Source organism: Leucoraja erinacea, chromosome 19 (assembly GCF_028641065.1).
Source record: "Leucoraja erinacea ecotype New England chromosome 19, Leri_hhj_1, whole genome shotgun sequence".
NCBI classification, from domain to species: domain Eukaryota; kingdom Metazoa; phylum Chordata; class Chondrichthyes; order Rajiformes; family Rajidae; genus Leucoraja; species Leucoraja erinaceus.
The window spans coordinates 16,036,037-16,059,860 of NC_073395.1; the positions used below are offsets into that span (position 1 = coordinate 16,036,037).

General features: G+C 42.7%; 1 protein-coding gene across 5 annotated transcripts in view; it reads left to right on the forward strand.

Annotated features, from left to right (window-relative positions):
- Nucleotides 1-23,824, forward strand: part of ddx11 (DEAD/H (Asp-Glu-Ala-Asp/His) box helicase 11) — a 60,657-nt gene that overhangs the window by 33,870 nt on the left and 2,963 nt on the right. For all 5 annotated transcript variants that reach the window (XM_055650389.1, XM_055650391.1, XM_055650388.1 and 2 more), the window contains exons 16-24: nucleotides 243-372; nucleotides 1,454-1,588; nucleotides 3,345-3,457; nucleotides 6,526-6,598; nucleotides 11,032-11,135; nucleotides 12,578-12,727; nucleotides 14,894-14,962; nucleotides 18,389-18,489; nucleotides 19,829-19,913. In XM_055650389.1, the coding sequence (XP_055506364.1) occupies nucleotides 243-372; nucleotides 1,454-1,588; nucleotides 3,345-3,457; nucleotides 6,526-6,598; nucleotides 11,032-11,135; nucleotides 12,578-12,727; nucleotides 14,894-14,962; nucleotides 18,389-18,489; nucleotides 19,829-19,913 (960 nt within the window). The remainder of the gene's footprint in view (nucleotides 1-242; nucleotides 373-1,453; nucleotides 1,589-3,344; nucleotides 3,458-6,525; nucleotides 6,599-11,031; nucleotides 11,136-12,577; nucleotides 12,728-14,893; nucleotides 14,963-18,388; nucleotides 18,490-19,828; nucleotides 19,914-23,824) is intronic.

The window sequence follows — 23,824 nt, forward strand, 5'->3', positions numbered from 1 at the left end:
ATCTGAGTAGATGAACTTGTATCATTCGTCATTTCATTCGTCATTTCATAGGAAAGGTGCTCAAATTAAACACAGGTTGGAGGTAAGTATTATTTTAATCCCATGATTTAGAGGCTTTAAAGTTTTACTGAGATAGATGATGGGTGTTCATTCTGAAATCAATGTTTCTTAATTGCCACCATTTAATTGTGTGTGACATTGTTTGCATCACAGATTTTTAACTGGCTCCCCTCATTCCACAGCTTCTTGGGTTTGTGGAGAAGTACCAGGATTTGGTCTCAAAACCATTCAATGCACAAAATCAGAAAGAATCCAAGACATCTGCCCTTGGGAATTTTCTTCAGAATCTTAATGACAACTCAAGTGGACTAGGTCAGTATCTAACTGAGATTGTGATGGGGATTGTTCTTTGTGCTAGTGATCTGTAACAGAGCTGTCCTGTAAATTTGCTCAAGCTCTGAAGCTGATTCATTCCTGGGATATTCTACATGCAGCTTTATAATCATCGCAAAGATTTCAAGAGGATCGTGTGGAACATTTACCTACAAAATTAATTCAAAATTGCAGGATATTTGAGATATTGCATGAGACACATGAACGAAAAATTGTTTGTTTGTAAATGAAATTTGATTTTATATAATTTGTGGTTCATAATTTACCAAAAGATGCTTTTGTGAATTTTTGTAGTTGGGTGAAAGCAAAGATAGACACAATGCTGGAGTAACTCAGTAGAACAGGCAGCATCTCTGGATGGAAGGAATGGGTAACATTTCGGGTTGGGACCTTCTTCAAACTGATCGTGGTGGGAGGAAGGTTGAGAAAGCTAAAGCTGGAAGAGGGGTGGGGCTGGACAAAGTCCGACTCCAAACCCACATATTAAGAAAAAAGACACTGAGTGTCGGAGTGTCTCAGCGGGTCAGGCAGCATCTCTGGAGAACATGGATGGGTAACATTCAGATTGAAGAAGGGTCTTGACCAGAAACGCCTGTCCATGTTCTCCAGAGATCCTGCCTGACCCTCTGACAACATGAACAGGTAATGTTTTGTGTTGGGAACCTTCTCCAGACACATTGTGGGGGAGAAATGTGCACCAATTTCTTCCCTTTCACCTATATTCCTTCCTCTGGCTGCACAATTCGCACCTCTTCTAACCTTATCTCACACCTATTAGGCTAATAAAGCTGCTTCAGGATGTCTGAGATAAGCATACAGAAAAGTCCACCAATCAAATATCACATACTATATGTGATTTGAGCATACATGGGTGAAAAGAAAAATTATGTAAAAGGTAAGTATTGAGATTTGTGTTGTGATTTATAAATTGATACAATTGCTCACGGTGAAGGCTCGAAGGGCCGAATGGCCTACTCCTGCACCTATTTTCTATGTTTAGAAGTTTTCTGCCTGAAGTTTTAGGTTGCATATTTTATAACTTGTTTTGCTTATTTTTCAGTTAAACTCCATGAGCAGGAAGAGGCCGTGGACAAGGAACAACCTATGATGGCATCGCCGATGATGCACATTGAGGGGTTTATCTTTGCCCTCACGAGTGCCAACAAAGATGGGCGAGTGGTCATTCAGAGACAAGGTATGAACAGACAAACCTGTACAGGCAAACCAGATCTTTTAAGTTTAGTTTATTTGGTAAGAAGAAAATCTAATTGATATCAATTATTTGTAGTTTGGTTAATTTCAAATTACTCTACTTCAACTCCTGGCTCTGCCTCTGACTGCCTGTCCACCATTTGTAGCCCGCAGGGGCTTACTGTGTTACCCACCCTCTTCCTCCTCCTCTTACTCAGTTCCGTTCTGCTTTCTACCTTCCTTAAAATCATGTTCTACTTGTCCATATTTCCTTGCATCCTAAAAAGACCATTTCAGCCCTTTGAACCTAACCTATGTTTCTATGCCTGCTCACAGCATAGTCTCATTCCTCGCTGATTTTCTCTGTAAACTATTCTTGCCACATTTACATTAACTAGCCTCAGATTCTACCTCAAAGGGGCAATTTACAGCAACCAATTAACCTACCAATCCACACATCTTTGGGATGTGGAAGAAAACCAGAGCAGCCAAAGGAAACTTATGCAATCACAAGAAGTACATGCAGACTCCACACAGATAGCATCCAGGTCAGGATTGCCACCAAATCACTGGAGTTGAGGCAGCTGCACTACTATTAGCTGCACTACTGTGCCACCCTATTCCTATTGCAACTTAACATGGTCATAATGTTCTTAAATTATCTGTGCAATCAATCTTCTATGCAAATATTTTCCTCATATTTTCTGTGGTTCCTTATGGAGGCTTCATACAATCCTTTGTTTGTTGATGTCATTCATTCCTCTGTGGCTATAACGATATTACTAAAGCTGCTTTAAAATACCTCAAACCTGGGTCAAATCTAATGGGGGGGTTTCTCAATCCGAAGTGATCTATGCTCTTGACAATTTACAGCAGGCACCTCAAGACACTGGAGAGACACCAGCTATGTTGCCTGAAAAATAATCTCCAAATCCATTTACAGGTATAGAAACCCAGCATCAGCATACTCTCAGCCCAACTTCGCCAACACTCAGTTGACTCCGCTGGCCAACCCACACTGTTCATGTGCCCAGGAACAGATTAATGGGTTGTAATATTATTGTGCATAATACTCCAAATGCGGCTTAACTAAACTTTTATAAAGTAACGTATCCTACTGATTCTTATACTCAATGCTTTGTCCAATGAGGGCAAGCATACCAAATGCCGCCTTCATTAATCCATCTGTTGTGAATTTGAGGGAACTATGTACTCGAACCCCAATATCCCTCTGTATAACAATAATTGTTGCAACGGATTAAACATGTTGTTATTAACTGTATACTTTCCCCTTACATTTGACCTCCCAAACTGCAACATGTCAAACTTGCCCACATTAAACTCCATATGTCATTTCATTGTCCATATCTGTAACTGACCCATATCTTGTATCCTTTGACGGCCTTCATCACTGTCTGCAATTCCACAAATTTTTGTTGACTGCATACTTACTGATCAGCCCATCGACATTTCGACTCAAGTCATTTATCATCAATCATTTGGTTGGTTGAGACTATCTTCTCCAATGGCATCCTCTGTTCTCCAAGTATTGGTCTCCCAATTTTCCATGTTTAGGGCTCTCAGCGACGAGAAAAGTTTAAAATATTAGCTCTCTCTGTCTATTAGCATCTAAAATATAAGGTACGTTGCTGCCTCAGCTGTGAACTGTGCTATAGAACCAAATGACAAATTTAGTTGAGCAAAACTGATTTGATGCAGTGTGGTTTTAAGCTGAGGTTGATCTCAAACTTGATTTCCAGGTACAGTATCTCAGAGCAGCCTGAAGTTCCTGTTGCTTAACCCGGCCGTCCACTTTGCTGAGGTAGTGAAGGAGTGTCGAGCAGTGGTCATCGCTGGAGGCACAATGCAGCCGGTAAGGCTTCCTGACACCACATGGAGGATGTTTTGGGTTGGAGAGATTTTGTCAGCTCCCTGATTAATTCTCAGCCCTCATTTCCATCTGCAAACTGAGTCAAATGATTTTCCTCCTTCACCACATGTACTCTTTGCAGCTCCAACTAAGGAGGGGAAAATTGCTCGACATTCTTACCCCTGATCAATACTAACCAGAAATTCTGTACATGTTTGTGTGAGTGCACATTGAATTCAAGTTGAGCCATTGCCAGGTTTGACTGTAGTGCACTCTTGGTTTAAAGGGGTTTGACTACTCTGGAAGGTTAGGTTGCATTGGATCCAAGGAGAACCAGCTCACTGGATACAGAATTAGCTTCTTGGTAGGAAGCAGAAATTGGTAGTGGTAGGGTGTTTTTCAGACTGGAGGCCTGTAACTAGTGGTGTGTCTCGGGGAATGATGCTGGGCAAGTGGGCCAAGGGCTAATTCAGATATGTGTGAAATGTTTCATTTTGGGAAGTCAAACTTGGGCAGGATCTTCACAACAAATGGTAGGGCCTAGGGAAATGTTGTAAATCAAAGATCCAAAATCACACGTACATTGTTTGCTTAAAGTGATGTCACAGGTAGATAGCATGGTGAAAAAGGCTTTTGGTACATTGGCCTTCATCGGTCAAGGAATGGAGTTAAGAAGTTGAGATATTATGCTAGTTGTGCAAGATGATGGTAAGGCCACACTTGGAGTATTATCTTCAGTTTTGCTCGCCCTGCTATAGCGAAGATGCCATTAAACTGGAAAGTGTACAGAGATTTACAAGATGTTTCTGGGACTTCTGAACTGTGGGGAGAGGTTAGGCAGCCTTGGACTTTATTCCTTGCAGATGAGGTGTATAAAAACATGGGCTAAATAGGGTGAATGCACATTGTCTTTTTCCCAGGGTGGGGAATCAGAAACTAGAAAGCATAAATTCAAGATGAGAGGGGAACAATTTAATAGGAACCTGGGGGCAACTTTTTCACACACAAGTGGTGGGTATATACAACAAGCTGCCAGAGGAAGTACCCAAGGCAGTTTCAATAACATTTAAAAGAGATTTGGACAGATACATGGCTGGAGTTTTTGCCGACATCTTCCACCTCTTCCTCCTATGGTCCGATATCCCACGTGTGTTAAAATCTGTAATACCAGTGCAAGAGAAAGATGACGTGAAAGATGGTTGCTTCATGCCCTTGTTCAGTAACTTGAACACCAGAAGGCGAAGGAAGCTGCAGACGGTGGTGGACATTGTCTGTTCCACCATGGGTATTGACCTCTCTACCATCAAAGGGATCTTTAGGATGCACTGCCTTAAGGCAGATAATATCATCAGAGACCCACGCTAGATTGGCCACACTCTCATCACGCTGCTACCATCAGGAAGAAGGTACAGGAGCCTGAAATCAGTGACCTCCAGATTGAAGAACAGCTTCATCCAATCATCCATCTGGTCCTTGAACTACACTACATAACTCTTCCTGAGCAACAATCCACTGTAGACTTTGTATGGTTGATCTATGTACTGCATCATTATGGTGCTTTTACCTAGTATTACTGACAATTTATTGTATTATTAATTATATATTTATTTGTTATGGTGTTGCGTAAATATGTTCCTATGGGGCTGCAGCAAGTAAGAATTTAATTTTTATCTTTGATGTGTATATGACAATTAAACATTGGTGACTATCCGTTGAAGCCGCCCTGCTCGATTCACCTTGTATGGCATGTTTAATTTCCCAGGCATATTCCCAGTCCTATCTACCGTTTTTGTTTGCATCCAAACAAGTAGCAAGTAAAGTTGGTGGAGGTCAATGGCTATGGCTCCCGCGTCGTCACATTCCTGACTCTCAGTAACAACTTCCTTCTCTGGTCTCTCCCTTAATCCAGTCCACTACCAAACCACCTCTCTAATTAATTTAGCAGTTAATTCCTCCCTTCCCTGATGCATGAAGCATCTGTGGTAGCATGGTACTCCAGGTTGGCAAATCTAACTGAACTTGCTTGAAACGGATACTGCAGATGTGGTTACTCCCAATGTCTTTAATTCCTGGCATGTTATGTTTTCAACACTTCAACTGCCCTCTATTGTTCTGTTTTACATTTTTAATTGGGTGAGTCTATTTGCTTAATGTTTTAATTAGTTACTATTAATTAGTTAATTGAAACTTATTACTTTTATCTCACTTTCAGTCTGCTTTTGTTTCCTTTTAAAAATGACACTCGCTCTTGAACTGAACACTGAAATGTATTTTTTTTTTTTTTTTTTTTACTTGCTGAAGTTACCACAATTCGCCACAAATATTGGAGGCACCAGATACCCATAATGACAAAATCTTTCATACATTTCACCCCATATGTTTGCTCTGTGTAATCATCATGTGCATTACCAAAACCCATTTATGTTTGTATGTTTAATTTTCATTAGTTCCTTCATCATGGCTGGATATTAAGAATTATAGTTTTTTAAATCTCCATGAAGACTGAGCCATATTTTAAAAGTAGTTGACTACAGTACTCTGGACTTGAATGAACGTTGTCCATTCAGTATCCCATAAGGATACAAGCCTATATGTTTCAAAGCAGTATCAATAAGCAGTTTCACACCACCTGTGAAATGAATTTCCATTTTTGTTCTCACATACATGTACATGAAACAATCATTTACATTTATTTACATACTGGGAATAGTTGATAGGAAACTTAGCCATAACATCAAGGGGCTCTATTTGCATTTAACTGGAAAGGATGTTGATATTTTGATTTAGGAATGAATTGATCTGTGTTAATAACTGATCACATGCTAAGGGTCAAAGCCGTGATGTTAAATATCATCCAGGCAGGAAAGATTAGGAATAGTGGAGATAAAGTCAGAAAGCATGATTTAATAAAGAAAGCTCGGATGTAGCATTAGGAAGCGAGTGAGGAAAATTAGTAGTTGTGCTGTATTGAGGTGTCATGGAATTATGTCAAGTGGGGTGAATCAATTGCAATAGAGTAAAATCAAGAAATCTCGTACTTATCAGGTAATTATGGCGTTTCCAATTGGCAGGTGGCAGACTTCAAAGACCAGCTTCTGTTTAATTCTGGAGTCTCTGCAGACAGACTGGCGGAGTTTTCCTGTGGTAAGTCCAGGCTGAGCCATGACATTGCTTTAACAACTGAGTAGTGGCACACTTTCTGAACAGAGAGAGAAAGAGGGAGACATGCATCTTGTACACCTTTACTTCAAATTGGAGCTACTGATTTCATTACACATGAACATACAAGGGAATACAGCATTACATGATTAACTGTCCTATCAAATATCCACAATTTACCTTTAAGGTGGAATAGAAATGTCTCCCCCTCTGACCCAAACCCCCCCCCGCTATCTGTCATGCTTGCGAAATTCCAACTAGACAGTTTCCAAACAGTTTATTTTACAGCCAATTCATTCGCTTTGTTCATCTGCATCTTATCAATAGACAATAGGTGCAGGAGTAGGCCATTCGGCCCTTTGAGCTAGCACCGTCATTCAATGTGATCATGGCTGATCATCCCCAATCAGTACCCTGCTCCTGCCTTCTCCCCATATCCCCCGACTCCGCTATCTTTAAGAGCCCTATCCAGAGAACCGGTCTCCACCGCCCTCTGAGGCAGAGAATTCCACAGCCTCACAACTCTCTGTGAGAAGTGTTTCCTTGTCTCCGTTCTAAATGGCTTACTCCTTATTCTTAAACTGTGGCCCCTGGTTCAGGACTCTCTCAACATCGGGAACATGTTTCCTGCCTCTAGCGTGTCCAAACCCTTAACAATCTTATATGTTTCAATAAGATCTCCTCTCATCCTTCTAAACTCCAGAGTGTACAAGCCCAGCCGCTCCATTCTCTCAGCATATGACAGTCCCGCCATTCCGAGAATTAACCTTGTAAACCTATGCTGCACTCCCTCAATAGCAAGAATGTCCTTCCTCAAATTAGGGAACCAAAACTACACACAATACTCCAGGTGTGGTCTCACTAGGGCCTTGTACAACTGCAGAAGGACCTATACTCAACTCCTCGTGTTATGAAAGCCAACATGCTATTCGCTTTCTTCACTGCCTGCTGTACCTGCATGCTGATGAACTGATCAGATAGACTGATGAACAAGGAGCCCCCCCAGATCCTGTTGTACTTCCCCTTTTCCCTTGATGCCATTTAGATAGTAATCTGTCTTCCTGTTTTTGATACCAAAGTGGATGACCTCACATTTATCCACATTAAACTTCATCTGCCATGCATCTGCCCACTCCCCCAACCTGTCCAAGTCACCCTGCGTTCTCATAGCATCCTCCTCACAGTTCACACTGCCACCCAGCTTTGTGTCATCTGCAAATTTGCTAATGTTACTTTGAATCCCTTCATCCAAATCATTGATGTATATTGTAAATAGCTGCGGTCCCAGCACCGAGCTTTGCGGTACCTCAATAGTCACTGCCTGCTATTCTGAAAGGGACCCGTTAATCCCTATTCTTTGTTTCCTGTCTGCCAACCAATTTTCTATCCATGTCAGCACTCTACCCCCAATACCATATGCCCTAATTTTGCCCACTAATCTCCTATGTGGGACCTTATCAAATGCTTTCTGAAAGTCCAGGTACACTACCATCCACTGGCTCTCCCTTGTCCATTTTCCTAGTTACATCCTCAAAAAAATCCAGAAGATTAGACAAGCATGGTTTCTCCTTCATAAATCCATGCTGCCACGGACCGATCCTGTTACTGCTATCCAAATGTGTGGCTATTTCATCTTTTATATTTGACTGGCATCTTCCCCACCACTGATCTATAATTCCCTGTTTTCTCCTGCCTTTCTTAAAAAGTGGGATAACATTAGCTACCCTCCAATCCACAGGAACTGATCCCGAGTCTATAGAACATTGAACAATTATCACCAATGCATCCACAATTTCTAGAGCCACTTCCTTAGGTACCCTGGGATGCAGACCATCAGGCCCCAGGGATTTATCAGCCTTCAGTCCCATCAGTCTACCCAACACCATTTCCTGCCTAATGTGCATTTCTTTCAGTTCCTCGGTCACCCCAGATCCTCTGGCCACTACTATATCAGGAAGATTGTTTGTGTCCTCCTTAGTGGTGCCCAGGTATCCACCCTTGATCTTATACTGTGTCCATGGCTTTATAATTTCACAACAGTAATCCATTTTTTGGTCCAACAATTTATTACTAAAAATTGATGAGGTCTAATTATTTCAAATGAACAAGTATAACTACCTAACCATAGTGGCTGATGTGCTTCGTTCTTTCTGAACACTACAGGAGTGACTGACTGAGCTGTACACCAGATTCTTACAACACACTTGAGTATGTGCTCAATGTTGCCTTGAAATTCAACATCGCTAGAACATCTAGGAAATTGTTGGCCCATGGCTGCTCAAAGTAGAAAACCATTTATGTTGTGACTGAGATCCTGAAGCTGCGTCAGGAGGACACAGGATCCCTGCGTAAGCAGTATAAGTGCAACTTTTCACAAGCTGCTTATCTTCCCACCCCTCCTGCCCCATCCTTAGAAAATTCCACATTTCCCACTATTGGCCTCATCAGTCAACCGAGAACCCACAAAATTAGAGCATAGGTCAATCCCGAGAGGCTGCTGAAAAAAATGATTGGCTAGAACTTTGCAATAATTGTAACACTGCTCTTATTTATCAATTCATAGTTTTGCTATACTTTCAAGGTTTAATTTAGCTAATTCAAGAGAGTTGTTTGTGACTATGGCAAACTGCTGTGGGTACAGATTTATGTTGCAGAATTGATGGGGGGGGGGGGGGAGGGAAGTGCGTGATCCCACCTTTTCTGACGTAAAAAAAACATTTTTCCCTCAATTCTTTGACTGGAATTATTAACTGTATATCCTGTATTTTGATTGAATAATCTTTGCCCCTCTGCTCCATTGGAGCAATAGTATTACAAAATCTTCAAGATAGGCATGGTGGTGAACAGATAACCTTGTGCATTTCCTTGTGTGCCACACATTTGTTTGTTGTTTGAAGAGATGACTAAGAGAATTGAGAGTAGGACAATATACGTCGTCTACATTCTTCCCTGAAAGTGGCTCCACTAGTAGACAGGGTAGTGAAGATGACGTTTTGCACAGTTGCCTTCGTTGGTTAGGGCATTGAGTACAGAAGTTAGGAAGTCGTAGGTGACACTTGGAGTATTGCATGCAGTTCTGGTCGCTGAGCTGTAGGAACAATGTCATTGAGCCAAAAAAACCCATAAGGGTGTTACTTCAACTGGGGGGCTTGAATTATAAGTACCAGTAGATAGATTAGGACTTTTACCCAGGAGGGTGAGGTGTGAAATCTAGTATTAAATCAAGAAGGATATCGGTAGGGTGGATGGCCAGTCTTCTTCCCAGGGTAGGAGAGTTTAAAACTAGAGGGCATAGATTTAAGATTCAAAAGGGATCTGAAGGACAACTTTTTCACAGACAGTGGTGGATATATGGAATGAGCTGCCAGGCGAAGTTGTAGAGATTACTACAATTTACCATATTTAAAAGACATTAATGAACTAACCAACAAACCCCGCGCATTAACAATATCCTATACCCACTAGGGACAATTATTACTTTTACCAAGCCAATTAGCCAACGTACCTGTACGCCTTTGGAGTGTGCGAGTAAACTGAAGATCTCTGAGAAAACCCACGGGAAGAATATACAAACTCCGTACAGACAGCACCCACCCATTGTCAGGATTGAACCCAGGTCTCCGGGCGCTGCATTCGCTGCAAGGCAGCAACTCTACTGCTGTGCCCCTGTGCTGCCCTTAGTCCTAAATGACCTACCCCTTATTCTTAAATTGTAACCTGGTTCTCGATGCCCCCAACATCGGGAACATTTTTCCTGCATCTAGCTTGTCCAGTCCTTTAAGAATTTTATGTTTCTATAAGATTCCCTCTCATCCTTCTAAATTCCAGTGAATGCAAGCCCAGTCGGCCCATTCTTTCATCATATGTCAGTCCTCCCATCCCGGAAATTAACCTGTTGAACCTGCGCTGCACTCTCTCAATACCAATAATGTCCATTCGCAAATTAGGAGACCAAAATTGCACACAATACTTCAGGTGCAGTCTCACCAAGGCCCTGTACAACTTTCCTCATTTATAGTGCTAGGTTTTGCCTGCTATCAGGCTTGATGCCATCCCAGAATTCGGGTCACTCATATCCTATTACTTTGATCAGAAACTAAAACAAGTTCTTAGTTGCTTTAATAGTTGTGTGAGATCTCTAATCTGTTGCGTCAAAGTAATTTTGTGTGTCAATATGAGCACCTTTTCGTACATGACTTCTTGCGATACCAAGAGCCACGGTCCACTTCCTCAAATGGGTTACTGATGAGGAACTGAGTCAACATTTCCACGACTGCTTAATCTTCCAATCGGTAGTTTGCACACGAATAAGTGCTGCAGTTCCACCTTTGTGGTATTGTCTGTATTATGTAATTTATTATTATGTATTTTTTGTTGTGAAGCTTTCTTATTATTTGACTTCACTTTAAATCTCTAAGGTCATGTAATTCCACCAGAAAATATTTTGCCTATAGTCCTCTGCAATGGTCCATCGGGCCAGCAGCTGGAGTTCACCTTTCAGAAGAGGGACAAGACACCACTGGTGAGTATATTGGTCTGTACATTATTCCTGTTGCCTTATCTCAAAATTTGGCCTCACTCAACAAATCTCAATAGCAGATCGTACATCTGCCTAAAACACAGCTATCCGCTCTTGTTAGTGATTCAAAATCTTTACCAAAAATTATTTATGTGTTTAATGTTGGTTGCGAGGTTACTTTGACGCAAACATTTTTGGTTTGAATAATGCACTAGTCAAGAAATCACAAGGAAGTAAGGAAACGGTACACATTGTTGAAGGAATTGACTCCACCAACTTTCTATTCAAGATACAGATGTAAATTGGGATAATGGGGGCATTTATTTTAAATATTGTGTTACTGCTATCTGAAAGAACAGCTGCAAGGTTATTGGAACTAAACAAAATTGTAGATGCACTTAGAGGTATGCAGCACTGAAACAGGCCCTTCAGCTCACAATGTCCATGCCGACCTCTTGTGTACCTATGTGTACAATCTCATTTATTAGGACTGCTATCATTTACTATGTGTGGAATTTGAAAAGCAGTTACAATCATTTAGTAGCTTTAAATTATTTGGAGGGTGGGCTTCATTAATTGTACTGCATTATGAAAATGTGTTATCTCTAGAACTATAATGACTAGTCTAGAATCATGGAGCTCAAAAACAGGACCTTTTTAGCTGCCATTGACCACCTGTCTACACTAATCTCATTTATCAGCACTTTGTATGTAGTCTTCCATTCCTTGGAGATTCAAGTCTGTGTCCAGGTTCCCCGCCATTGACTCCATCCACACCATGCTGCATCGGAAAAACAGCCAACATAATCAAAAACCTTTCTCACTCCTTCCTGTTCCCATAGAATGGCCTCGTTCTTTGATGTAAGATACTAAAAGGAGGTTAATTGGAAAACTGCCCCTGCATTTCATTTGACTCCCTGTCGATGTTGATTGAGTAAAGGTTTGACTTTCTTTCCATACATCCAGCCACTCAGAAGATAACAGCAGTTTTTGGCATGACATGTTGGAGGTATCTGATTGGAGCTTGAAATGTTTCTGAATAAGAACCCATCCAAGTAGTAAAATCAAGCAGACATTTGTCCTCGGCATTATAGCTGACCTCAATCTGGCCTTGTGTAAGATCCATTGGGAATATATTAGGGGATAGTGATTAACACTTCTCATAGAACTGTGGTGCAAGGAGTATCGTGGAGATGCTGTGCATTGATCATCACTGAACCCCAAATGGATAGTAGTATTACTAGCTTTTGTTTATTTGTGCCTTCCTGAAATGTCCAATACAGTATTTCTCAATGTTTCTACTCAACATAGAGATGTCCACAAGCCATCTCTAGTTCTTATAGCTCAGTTGGTTGTAATTGTTTTTGGCATCTTTCAGTTCTGTTCATGACTGAACAGTGAAGAAATCTTGTTTTCTGCACTATTTTACCACTTTTTCTTTTCAGCTGGATGAATGTGGCCGGGTTCTGGTGAATTTATGTAAGGTGGTCCCTGGTGGCATAGTGTGCTTTTTTCCGTCTTACGAATATGAAAATCTTGTATACAAACACTGGGAAAAGACTGGTCTCCTGGTACAACTGGAAACCAAAAAGAAGGTATTTTAGTTTGTCATTTCTGTGACTCATTGACCTCTATTATGTTTGATATAACCAATCATTCCACTCTTCAGACCTCACTGAGATTTGGAAGAATGAAATAAGATCTCAATATACATGGTTCTGAGATGGGTTAATAGAGCAGACTCCAGAAGGCTACTTTGTTTAGGTACCTTCGTCCATTTTACATACCGAATAATGAAAAGCGTAGATAAAGTTGATATGGAGAGATGTTTCCTGTAGTCCTATCTCTACTTCAGAGCCGTCAATGTATGCAAGGGTGTGTGTATTTCACTTCCTGAAGTCATTCACAATCTCTGTGGTCTTGCTGATGTTGAGGGAAGGTTTGTTGACTTTTGAACCAGCAGTTAATTGGAATGTAATCCTTTTTAATTTTTCACTAACCACAATACAGGTGCACAACCTTTTGTCCGAAAGCCTTGGGACCAGACACTTTTCGTAATTCAGAATTTTTCGGCTTTCGGAATGGAAGATTTTTAGCGTAGATTTTAACGGCTGGCTCAGTGGTAGAGTGCTCGGCTCGTATCCGCAAGGTCGTGAGTTTGCGCCTCGATCCCGGCAGTTACTCGATCGCGAGTTTGAGTCTTCAATGTAGATTTTTCTTGCAGAATAGGGAGGGTTAGGCTGGGATCATTCTCTGTGAGATGATCTTAGTGCGGGAGACAAGTGTAGGAGAGGTGTACTGACTGTGGGCAGAACTTTGGAAGTGATTGCCCACCATTCTCAAAAGCCGCTGTGTCTCCCTGTCCGTCCAACTCCAGAGGAATCCGCTCCCTGATGGGCCGCTACGGCGACAAGTGGCAGTTCGCCCACAGCCCGAGCTGCGCCCCCTCATCCGCAACCCGGGTTCCTCTGGAGTTGGAGTGGGGCTGGGCTAGAGTTGTTGCTGGCTGAGTCTCTGGGATCTCCGTGCTTGCAGTGGGCCTGGGGGTCAGTGTCCCGATGAGGGGGCGCAGCTCGGGCTGTGGGCGAACTGCCACTTGTCGCTGTAGCGGCGCATTGGGGAGCGGCTTCTGGTGGGCCTGACGTCTCTCAGCTCCTGTCCAGGGGGACGGCCGGAGACGTCAGGACCAACAGGAACCCGCTCCCCGATGCGCCGCTACAGCGACAAGTGGCAGTTCGCCCACAGCCCGAGCTGCGCCCCCTCATCCGCAACCCGGGTTCCTCTGGAGTTGGAGCGGGGCTGGGCTAGAGTTGCTGCTGGCTGTCAGTCTATGGGACCTCCGTGCTTGCAGTTGGTGTCCCGTTGGTCCTGACGTCTCCGGTCACCCCCCCTAGAATGGAGCTGAGACGGGGAACTGTACCGCCCTTGCCTCCTCCCTCTGCAACTGCAAACAACCCCACAGTTCCCAGTCTCAGCTTCTGTACAGGGGGGTGGCCAGAGACGTCACAGCCCGAGCCATCAGCTTCTGTCCCTACGGGGACAGCGGAGAGCGTGTTCCTCTGGAATTGGAACGGGGCTGGGCTGCTGCTGGCTGTGGGTCTCTGGGGTCTCCGTGCTTGCAGTGGGCCTGGGGGTCGGTGCCCCGTTGGTCCTGACGTCTCTGGTGACTGGCACTGGCTCCAACGTGAAGACAGTGCAAAGCCCCCGCGCCGGTGCAATGCGCGGGGAGCTGGAGAGGGGAGGGAAGGGGTCACACACATGGCCGGGAAGCAGAGGGGTGTAGGTGGGGTGAAACTGAAGGGAGCGACAATTTGCTGCTGCCTGCCCGCTGAGTTAAAAAGTTCCCACGCAAGACTCACGATACACTGTGTATCGTGAGTTTACCGTGGGAACTTTTTAACTCAGCGGGCAGGCAGCAGCAGATTGTCAATTATTAACCCTCCCGCGCAATATACCCTCACCTTCTCTTTTATGAATGGGGATTTAGTTCCCCTTTCTTTGAGGACCGATCGGAGGTTCCGCTGTCACCTCTGCGGGCCGCCCTCGGTGAACGTTTTCAAGGACCTTTCTTCAAGGACTGAAAAAATGTCCGCTATTCGGAGGTTTTCGTTATTTGGATCTTCGGATAAAAGGTTGTGCACCTGTACTTACATTGTTGCCATGTACATTTTGTTTCTGTATTGCCATCATATAGCTGGATGTAATCATAAGATGCTGTGATTTCTGCTGCCTAAATTACTTCTGTTTATCTGGTGGCACAGATTTTCCAGGAGCCCAGAAAGGCCAGTCTGGTAGAGCAGGTGCTTTCCGAGTATTCCAGGTGTATCCAGGTATGTATAAGCACGTGCTGCCATCATTTGAAGTTTCCAGGTTTGGTGGTTTTCTTCAATAGAGGGTCAAACAAAATGGCTGGAGGAGAGTATCAAGTTTAATTTGACACATGAATAAAAACTTTTGCATTTATAATATAACCCATCATTCATTGCTGACAGGACAATTACGAATCTCAAATTGTGGAGTACAGAGACTAATAAATAAATGATGGGTCTTTGTCCCAAACATTATGGAGGGCATAGGTAACAATATTGGAGAATTAACGTAGGATAGGTTGTCATACACTGTACGGATAAACAGATCTCAACAAGGTGCCTGGTGGCTCTCCCCTACCTCTCGTAAGAGCTAACATTTCCAGCAAAACCTCTGTTTTTAGATAAAAGCAGAAAATGCTGCATATACCGTATTTCCCAGCAATGAAGACGCACCCCCTCATTTTGAGTTGCAAAATTTTGAAAAAAGGCTGGCGGGACGTAATTTCTCATTCTCAAAAAAAAAAAAAAAGGAACAATTCAATTTGCCCAAGACTTTCAGATCTCCTGCATTCTGAATGACCGAATGGTTGGGGGGTGGGAGGTGACGTGACGGCAGGTGGAGAGATGGTGGGGGAAAAAAGGGAACACACCGGTGCAAGTTGAATCAGTTGTGATCTTATTCAATGACAATACTAGTTCAAAGGACCAATTGAGATTACTCGCGCTGACACAGGAGTAAGCTCCATCACACGCTGTCCTGTTATCCATCGCCCGCTGACCCGCTCCACTCTATGATCTTTGCTCTTGAGCTGGTACCCTCACTGTCACTCCGAGCCAGGTCAAAAATAAGGATAACGAGAATTTCAAAAATAATACCAACTGGTTTTGTGTGCGTCTGTTGACAAGGCAGCAGCATTCTTATTCTCACTTGACCGACAACTGCCATGCACCTCCAAAGCCTACGTGCCACGGGACGAGCTGTTGCACCCAGCTCTGCTCGCTTGCCCCAAGTCTGGCTGTGACACCCAGGTTGGCTGCGTGACCCGCGAATGGCTGCAGTTCCCGGGTCGGCTCGCTTGGGTTTGCTTGAGTTCGTGTTGCGGGCGGATCCGGGCCTAAGGTTGCCGACCCCTATGTTAGGCCTCATTGTGTGCCTTCTCTTCTCCCCCCCCCCCCCCCCAATGTTTTAAAAGCGATTTGGCCCAAGTATCTTTCTTGGCTAACAATCTAGCCTTCAGCCTCCAAGACACAGGTAAATTTTTGTGCCTCATTTTAGGGTAAAAAATAGCATCAGGAAATACGGTACTCGGTATGGTTTAACTGTTAGTGGTGCTGAGTGAGAGAATGGTGAAGGCTGCTCACTCACGAATGATGAATGGAAACGGAAAAATACAGAATGCTGCTTGAACGTAGTAACAAAAATGCTGCTTCTTACGTATGGCGTGCACAGCATAAAGTTGTAGATCAAGGGTAGACATCCAGGACCGCATCAGTTACTGGGTGGATGGCTTTGATGCCACCAGGAAAAAGCCTCAGTGAGCAGTCATTCACGATGTGTGGGACGGTCTGGTCTGGATGTCTGCAGTCGCAAGCAGGGCTGTCTGTCACCCCCCGCTTATGCAGGTAAGGAGCTGTTCTTGCATGGAGGGTGCGGATTCTGTCCAGGGTTAGCCATTCCTTGCGATAGAGGTCAAATCCCGGTGGTTTCACTGTGGGGTCTGTGATAACCTCTTCATGGATGGTATTGGCATCTTTCCAGGCTCTGCGCCACTCAGCCTTGGAGTCAAAGTCTTCCAGGGATTTGACTGATTATCAGTGGGGTTTGCGGACTTCAGGCGCATGTTGGGCAGATTGTTCAAGTTAGCATGGATGGAAAGGTCAGGGTTAACCTCAATGGTGCACCAATCTTTCAACATCCTCTCCCTTCTGCGTATGCTGGGAGGGGCGATATGAGAGAGGACAGGGAGCCACTGCAAAAGTGTTGACTTGCGTCCCTGTGATGACCCACATTGCAAAGTTAAGGACAGTGTCAACTCGTTTGATGTGGCAGCTATTAGCCCAAGCTGTTGAGCAAAACTCGGCTGTTGAGTAGACTAGGGCTAAGCTTGCAGTGTGGAGGGTGAGTGCATTGGATCCCCAGCTGTTGCCTACAGGTTTCCTGATGCAACCTTCACGTGGTCCACCCCATTTCAAATATATTGCAATCAACCGACGTGCACAAACAAAAATGTTGTGGATGTGGAATTGAAATAGATGATGCTGGAAATAATCAGTAGTTCAGGTAATATCTGTGGTGAGAGAAAATCTGTTGATGTTAAAGGAGGTTAACCTTTCATCAGAACTAACCAGTTCTTAAACAGTCTGCAAATGCCAGTTGTCTGAAATAAATCATTGCAAGCTCCTTAAGGCGGTAATGTGGCGAGTCAGAAAATTAGTTTTTCTTTAGTGTTCTGGTGGAACAGCAACAGTGTTCTGAATAGGTAGATTGAGCTGTGATTAACTGACCACCACCATTGATATAATTCACAGATATTCCCTTCCTCTCCATCCTGCTACTTAAAACGGTCAATTCCAATCTTTTCCAAATCCAATGCAAGCTCATGAACCTGAAACATTGATTGTATCACTTTCCACAAATGCTGCCTGACCTGCTGTGTATTTCCAGCATTTTCTATTTCTCCTGTACATTGCTGAGACAAAACATAGACTTGGCAACCGTTTCACTGAATACTTAAACTTGGTTTGCCAAAGCTTACTGGATCTTCCAATAGCTAACCACTCTAACTCCTCTTACGATTCTCATACTGACCTTTCTGTCCTGGACCTTCTCCTATGCCAGAGTGAGGACACTCACAAATTGGAGGAACAGCGCCACATATTTTGCTTGGGTTGCTTACAACCAAGCAGTATGAATGTTGAATTCTACAATTTTAGGTAACTCACTCTCCTCCCACCCTCCCCACCCCTTCGCCATGAAAAGATGGATAACTAGTTTCACAGTTCATAATAATGATTCCCTCTTGGGATTGCATTGTCTCTAGCGAACAATCGGCCAATCAGGGAACCTGCCTACCTGAGGTCATCTGTTGCCGGCCCTTAATTGTTTTGGTCTTTTCTTGGTCCAGTCCCAGTCCGTCTGCCTCCCCAGCCCCCACACAATCAGTCTGAAGAAGGGTCCCGGCACACGTCGTCACCCATTCATTATCTCCAGAGTAACTGCCTGACCCGCTGAGTTACTCCAGCACTTTGTGTCTATTTACTATTTCATGTTCAAACCTGTTCTTGTCGAGCATCTCTCTTTGTTTCATTGTAGAAGTGACAAGGATCAAAGTTGTATAGCGATTGAGAAGAAACATTGATGTACCTTGTTTTGGAGAGAAGCGACATTTGCAGTACATTTTGAGCCCCATACCTGCAAAAGTAACTGTTATATTTAATGACCTCCAGAACTCAAGCGAAACACCAGGCCCGGTCACCGGGGCTCTGCTCTTATCTGTTGTTGGGGGAAAGATGAGTGAAGGAATCAACTTCTCCGACGACATGGGCAGGTAGGAATTAAAAATGTAATAACTCCAAAGTTCTTTGTCCAACCCCATCAGAAATGTTGCTGCTGTTGGGTTTTGCTTTCCCTCTCAATGTGAACGAAGGGAGGGCATCAGCATTAGCTGCTGGGCCTACTCCACATGAGATCCAATAAAAAGTGTTGCCTTGTTCAGCAATAGACTAGGAGGACTGCGTCAATAGTGGATCTCCATTGTCCCAAATGAATTGTGTGTCAAGGATTGTATTCATGTACCTCGCCACCATGTTTAGGGAGTCCCAAGAATTTTATCTTTTGCCAAGGTCTCGGTTTTTTTTTTATTACAACTATCAGATAGTCTTTTCAATCTCTTGCCAAGGTGTGATAGGGCTGAGATTGAGGTGGGTGGTGCACTACAGAGTCGAGAACAGTTGTGTCAAGATTAAGAAGACCATCAAAGTGTTTCTTCTAGCAGTAACTGTCTGCTGCTCTGTCCTTGGTAAGCTCTCCTCTGTTCTTGACTATCAGTGGGCAGGGCATGATTGAGCATAACTTGACAGTACCAAAGAATTCATGTCATGATCGTTGGCTAGATGCTGGATCTTCAAGATTGTTCGCACCAATTGTTTACTCTTTATGTTGAAGGTTTGATTGTATGTTTAAAACCATGAAAGTTTTAGTGGTTGAAGGATGAATAACAGAGAACGTATATTCAATTTGATTGGAAAAGAATCGAAAATAATATAGAGGAAAATCTTTTTCATGTAATACATGGATTATGGTTGATACAGATTCAGTGATAGCTCACAAAAGGGATTTAGATTAATTCATGGGAGAAATAATTGCAGGTAATAGCAAAGGAGTTGGGCCCCGGGTGGACATCTCTTTGATGGTTTTAAACATACAATCAAACCTTCAACATAAAGAGTAAACAATTGGTGCGAACAATCTTGAAGATCCAACAGCAAGAGATTGAAAAGACCATCTGATAGTTGGAAGAAAAAAAACGAGACCTTGGCAATAGACAACATTCTTGGGACTCCCTAAACACGGTGACGAGGTACATGAATACAATCCTTGACACACAATTCATTTGTGACAATGGAGATCCACTATTGACGCAGGATTTTAACACTGAGCTATGAACATATTGAGACCTGCCAGGAATTCAATTTCAAGGCAGCAGAGAGATTTGAAAGCTCAGAATATGTCGGCAGTAACTGTATGAGTGTGGGATCTGGAGCCTTCCTCACATTTGCTTTTAGTTCCCAGTAGTCCTTAGGCTTTAACATCTGAGGTTATTTGCAAGGCCAGGGTCCCTTCTGCCTGAACTGGACTTGATCATAACATTTGCATGTGTTTTACAGGTGCGTGGTGATGATTGGAATGCCATTTCCCAATGTGAACTCACCAGAGCTGCAGGAAAGGATGGCGTACTTGGATAAGAACATGGTATGTTGGCTGGATTTCAGAAATACAAATTATTTTCATATTACAGGAGCTGGAATAGATTTGTTTAAATTTCCAGATACTGGAAAAAATCCTGTGTCTCAGCTCGCAACCTGTTATCGAGCCAAGCTTATTTTTTTTTTTATTATTTTTTTTTTATTTATTTATTTATTTAATTTTATTTTTATTAGAAGTACGGTAAATTACAATCCTACACAACACATATATCTTAATACATTTTTTGTACCGCTTCATTTTTTTTGAGCTTTAAGAAAAAGGTAGAAGTAAGGAAAGTAAAGAAAGTGCAAGAGAGTCGTGCAGTGCAAGAGTGTTGGGAAAAGAAAGCCCCTTAGGAAAGAAGTTAGAGAAGGAAGTAAAGTGAGAAAATAGACCCTAGAAAAGAAAGAGAGAGAAAATAGAAACAATCGCTCTATTATAACATTAAACTCCGCAGAAAGGGGACTACCAACCAAGTCTGTTTTTGTTATTTTATCTCCCGTTACCAGGTCCTGATTCCGCTTATTTATATATATTTGGTTTTTTTAGATTACTATTGCACCTCATACTTGTAATAGGTCCAGAAACATAGACCACGTCTTTTGGAATTGGTCTGCTTTACCTGCTAGGAGGAATCTCATCTCTTCCAGATGTAATGTTTCAAACATATTTGATATCCACATTTTTATTGTTGGTGTCGGCGCATTTTTCCAGAATTTAAGTATAAGCTTTTTTCCTATTATTAGCCCGTAATTAAATAAATTCCTCTGAAACACGTTTAATTCAGGGTTATCTTCCGATATTCCGAAGATAATCCATTCTGGTTTTGGTACCAGGAGCCAAGCTACACATCTCTGGTATCCTGAAAGTTATCTGTACTTTGCATGGTATGCGTGGAGATACTTAACATGACCCTTCAATTTTCAGCAAAGGCTGATATAAGCCTTCATAGTTTACAAGGGCACAACTTTTCAAGGTTTCGAGGTCAGTTTATTGTCACATGTGCCAGTTAAGGTACAGTGAAATTTGAGTTTATCACTGCTATCTTTTGGTCTCGTATCTCAATGTTTGTAGATTAATTGAGATGATTCTATTATAAAAAGTAGTTATCCTCCTTAATACCATCCATGTTCCCCAGGGATGCTGCCTGAGTTGCTGAGTTACTCCAGCATTTTGTCATTTGTTAGTTATCCTTTGGTTTCTCTGCTGAAGATGCTGAAATAAAGTCTATAATGCGTGATTTCATCCATTGTACAGATATGGTGTTGATGGCACTTGCCAAAGCTTACTGAACACAATGCTTATTGAGGTGTATGGTGGAACAGGACTTGCCTGTGTAAAGTCATCCAAAGGACTTTCTAATGCAGTCACTCACTGCAGTGGAGATCATGGAGATTGCTCTGGAGAGAAAGTCGCAGGGTGGGTAGATAATCGGGTTGGGGACAGATGGCCAAGAAAAAGACAGAGGGTGGGAAAATGGCAGTTAAGAGACTGGTGTCTAGGGAGATGATGGCAAAAGAAGGTAACTTGCCTTAAATTCAGATAGTTTTTCTGGGATGTGGATGTTTTTGGAAATCCAACTGGGCTTATATTCACTGGAATTTATAAGAATAAGAGGGTATCTTATAGAAACATAAAATTCTTACAGGATTGGACTGGCTAGATGCAGGAAAAAATGTCCAGAACCAGGGGTCACTGTGTAAGAATAAGGGGTAGGCCATTTAGGATTGAGATGAGGAAAAGCTTTTTCACCCAGAGAGTTGTGAATCTGGAATTCTGTGCCACAGAAGGCAGTGGAGGCCAATTCACTTGATGTGTGCAAGAGAGAGTTTGATATAGCTTTTAGGGCTAACGGAATCTAGTGATATGGAGAGAAAGCAGGAACGGGTACTAATTTTGGATGATCAGCCAGGTGCAGGAAGGGCCGGATGGCCTATACCTGCATCTATTACCTATGTTTTTATTTATTGGCCAGCACTAATTGCCTCTGAAAAGAGGAAGCCGTCATCAAAGCACATGTTAGATCTGTAGTCATTTTGGCCAGACTGGGTAAGGGCAGTCAACTTTTTCTTCCTCAAAATACATTTAATGATTCAAATTGGTGATTATGACAATCTAGTAGTTTTATATACACTGTTTTTATTTATAGATTGCTGATTTATCTAATTGAACTTAAAGCCCTTAGCTGGCATAGTGCAATTCAAACTCATAGAAACATAGAAATTAGGTGCAGGAGTAGGCCATTCGGCCCTTCGAGCCTGCACCGCCATTCAATATGATCATGGCTGATCATCCAACTCGGTATCCCGTACCTGCCTTCTCTCCATACCCCCTGATCCCCTTAGCCACAAGGGCCACATCTAACTCCCTCTTAAATATAGCCAATGAACTGGCCTCAACTACCCTCTGTGGCAGAGAGTTCCAGAGATTCACCACTCTCTGCGTGAAAAAAGTTCTTCTCATCTCGGTTTTAAAGGATTTCCCCTTTATCCTTAAGCTGTGACCCCTTGTCCTGGACTTCCCTAACATCGGGAACAATCTTCCTACATCTAGCCTGTCCAACCCCTTAAGAATTTTGTAAGTTTCTATAAGATCCCCTCTCAATCTTCTAAATTCTAGAGAATATAAACCAAGTCTATCCAGTCTTTCTTCATAAGACAGTCCTGACATCCCAGGAATCAGTCTGGTGAACCGTCTCTGCACTCCCTCTGTGGCAATAATGTCCTTCCTCAGATTTGGAGACCAAAACTGTATGCAATACTCCAGGTGTGGTCTCACCAAGACCCTGTACAACTGCAGTAGAACCTCTCTGCTCCTATACTCAAATCCTTTTGCAATGAAAGCTAACATACCATTCGCAATGGTTCATGGTTTTAGATCAGTAGTTTAGACCTCTTGGCTGCTGACCAGTAGCCCTGGGTGGAGTGGGTATAGATTTTAGGGGTGCTAGGATAACTCTGGTGTTGGGTAGATAATGCAAGGAGAAAGAGTGGAGGTACAGTGGGAATCGAGGGGTGCAAGGAAAATAGTTGGTGCGTGAGATGCTGGAGTTGCTGGAAAGAAGGTTTGAGGATAGGAGTAAAAGTGGAGGGGATGGGCAGTTGGTGATAAATTCTGAATGGTTGAGAGGAAATTGAGGATCAGGTAAGATACTGAGCAGTTCATGAAGGCCATGGAGAAATTGGAGGGAGATTAGTGTGGAGGGTATTGAAGTCCCATTAAATAACAACTCTTACAAATCTTTACCCATTTCAAACAATACCACAAAAGTAAGGAATTTCACATTTTCCATGTGTTGGGGATGGGGTGGAAGGGTAGTCGGTAGAAAATGCAGAAAACATGGGAAAGGGCCTCTGTGCGTGGTGGAGGAAGAGATATGAGAAGGGGAAAGGAATGAATGTGCTGCACTTTGGAAAATAATGTCAGCACAAAATATTTTTAAGTGTTCCTGAAACAGCAAAATGCTCCCCATCGTTGTAAATATGGCAACAGGAAATTACACCAATATCCTGCCGAGCTGTATGGTTTCAATTTTAGTACTTTTGGGTTTCATTTGATTTCAGGAACTATTCTGCTTGCCTCATTTTACAATTTCCAGCCTGAGATGTTAGACTGGCTCTCTCTTTATTGTTACCCTGAACTGAACTTTATTTATAGAGCACTTTAAAAACAACCACTGTTGCAACAAAGTGCTGTACATGACTAATCATAAACATAAAATAAAACAATAAAAACATTAAAAGACAGTAAAAACAATAAAAAACAATAATAGAAACACTAAAACAAGAGCAAAGTCTCATGCAGGGGCGAAAGCCAAGGAATAGAAAAGTGTTTTAAGACAAGTTTTGAAAATGGGACGGTGAAGGGGCCTGTCTAATGTGCAAAGGTAGAGTGTTCCATAATGTCGGAGCAGCAAC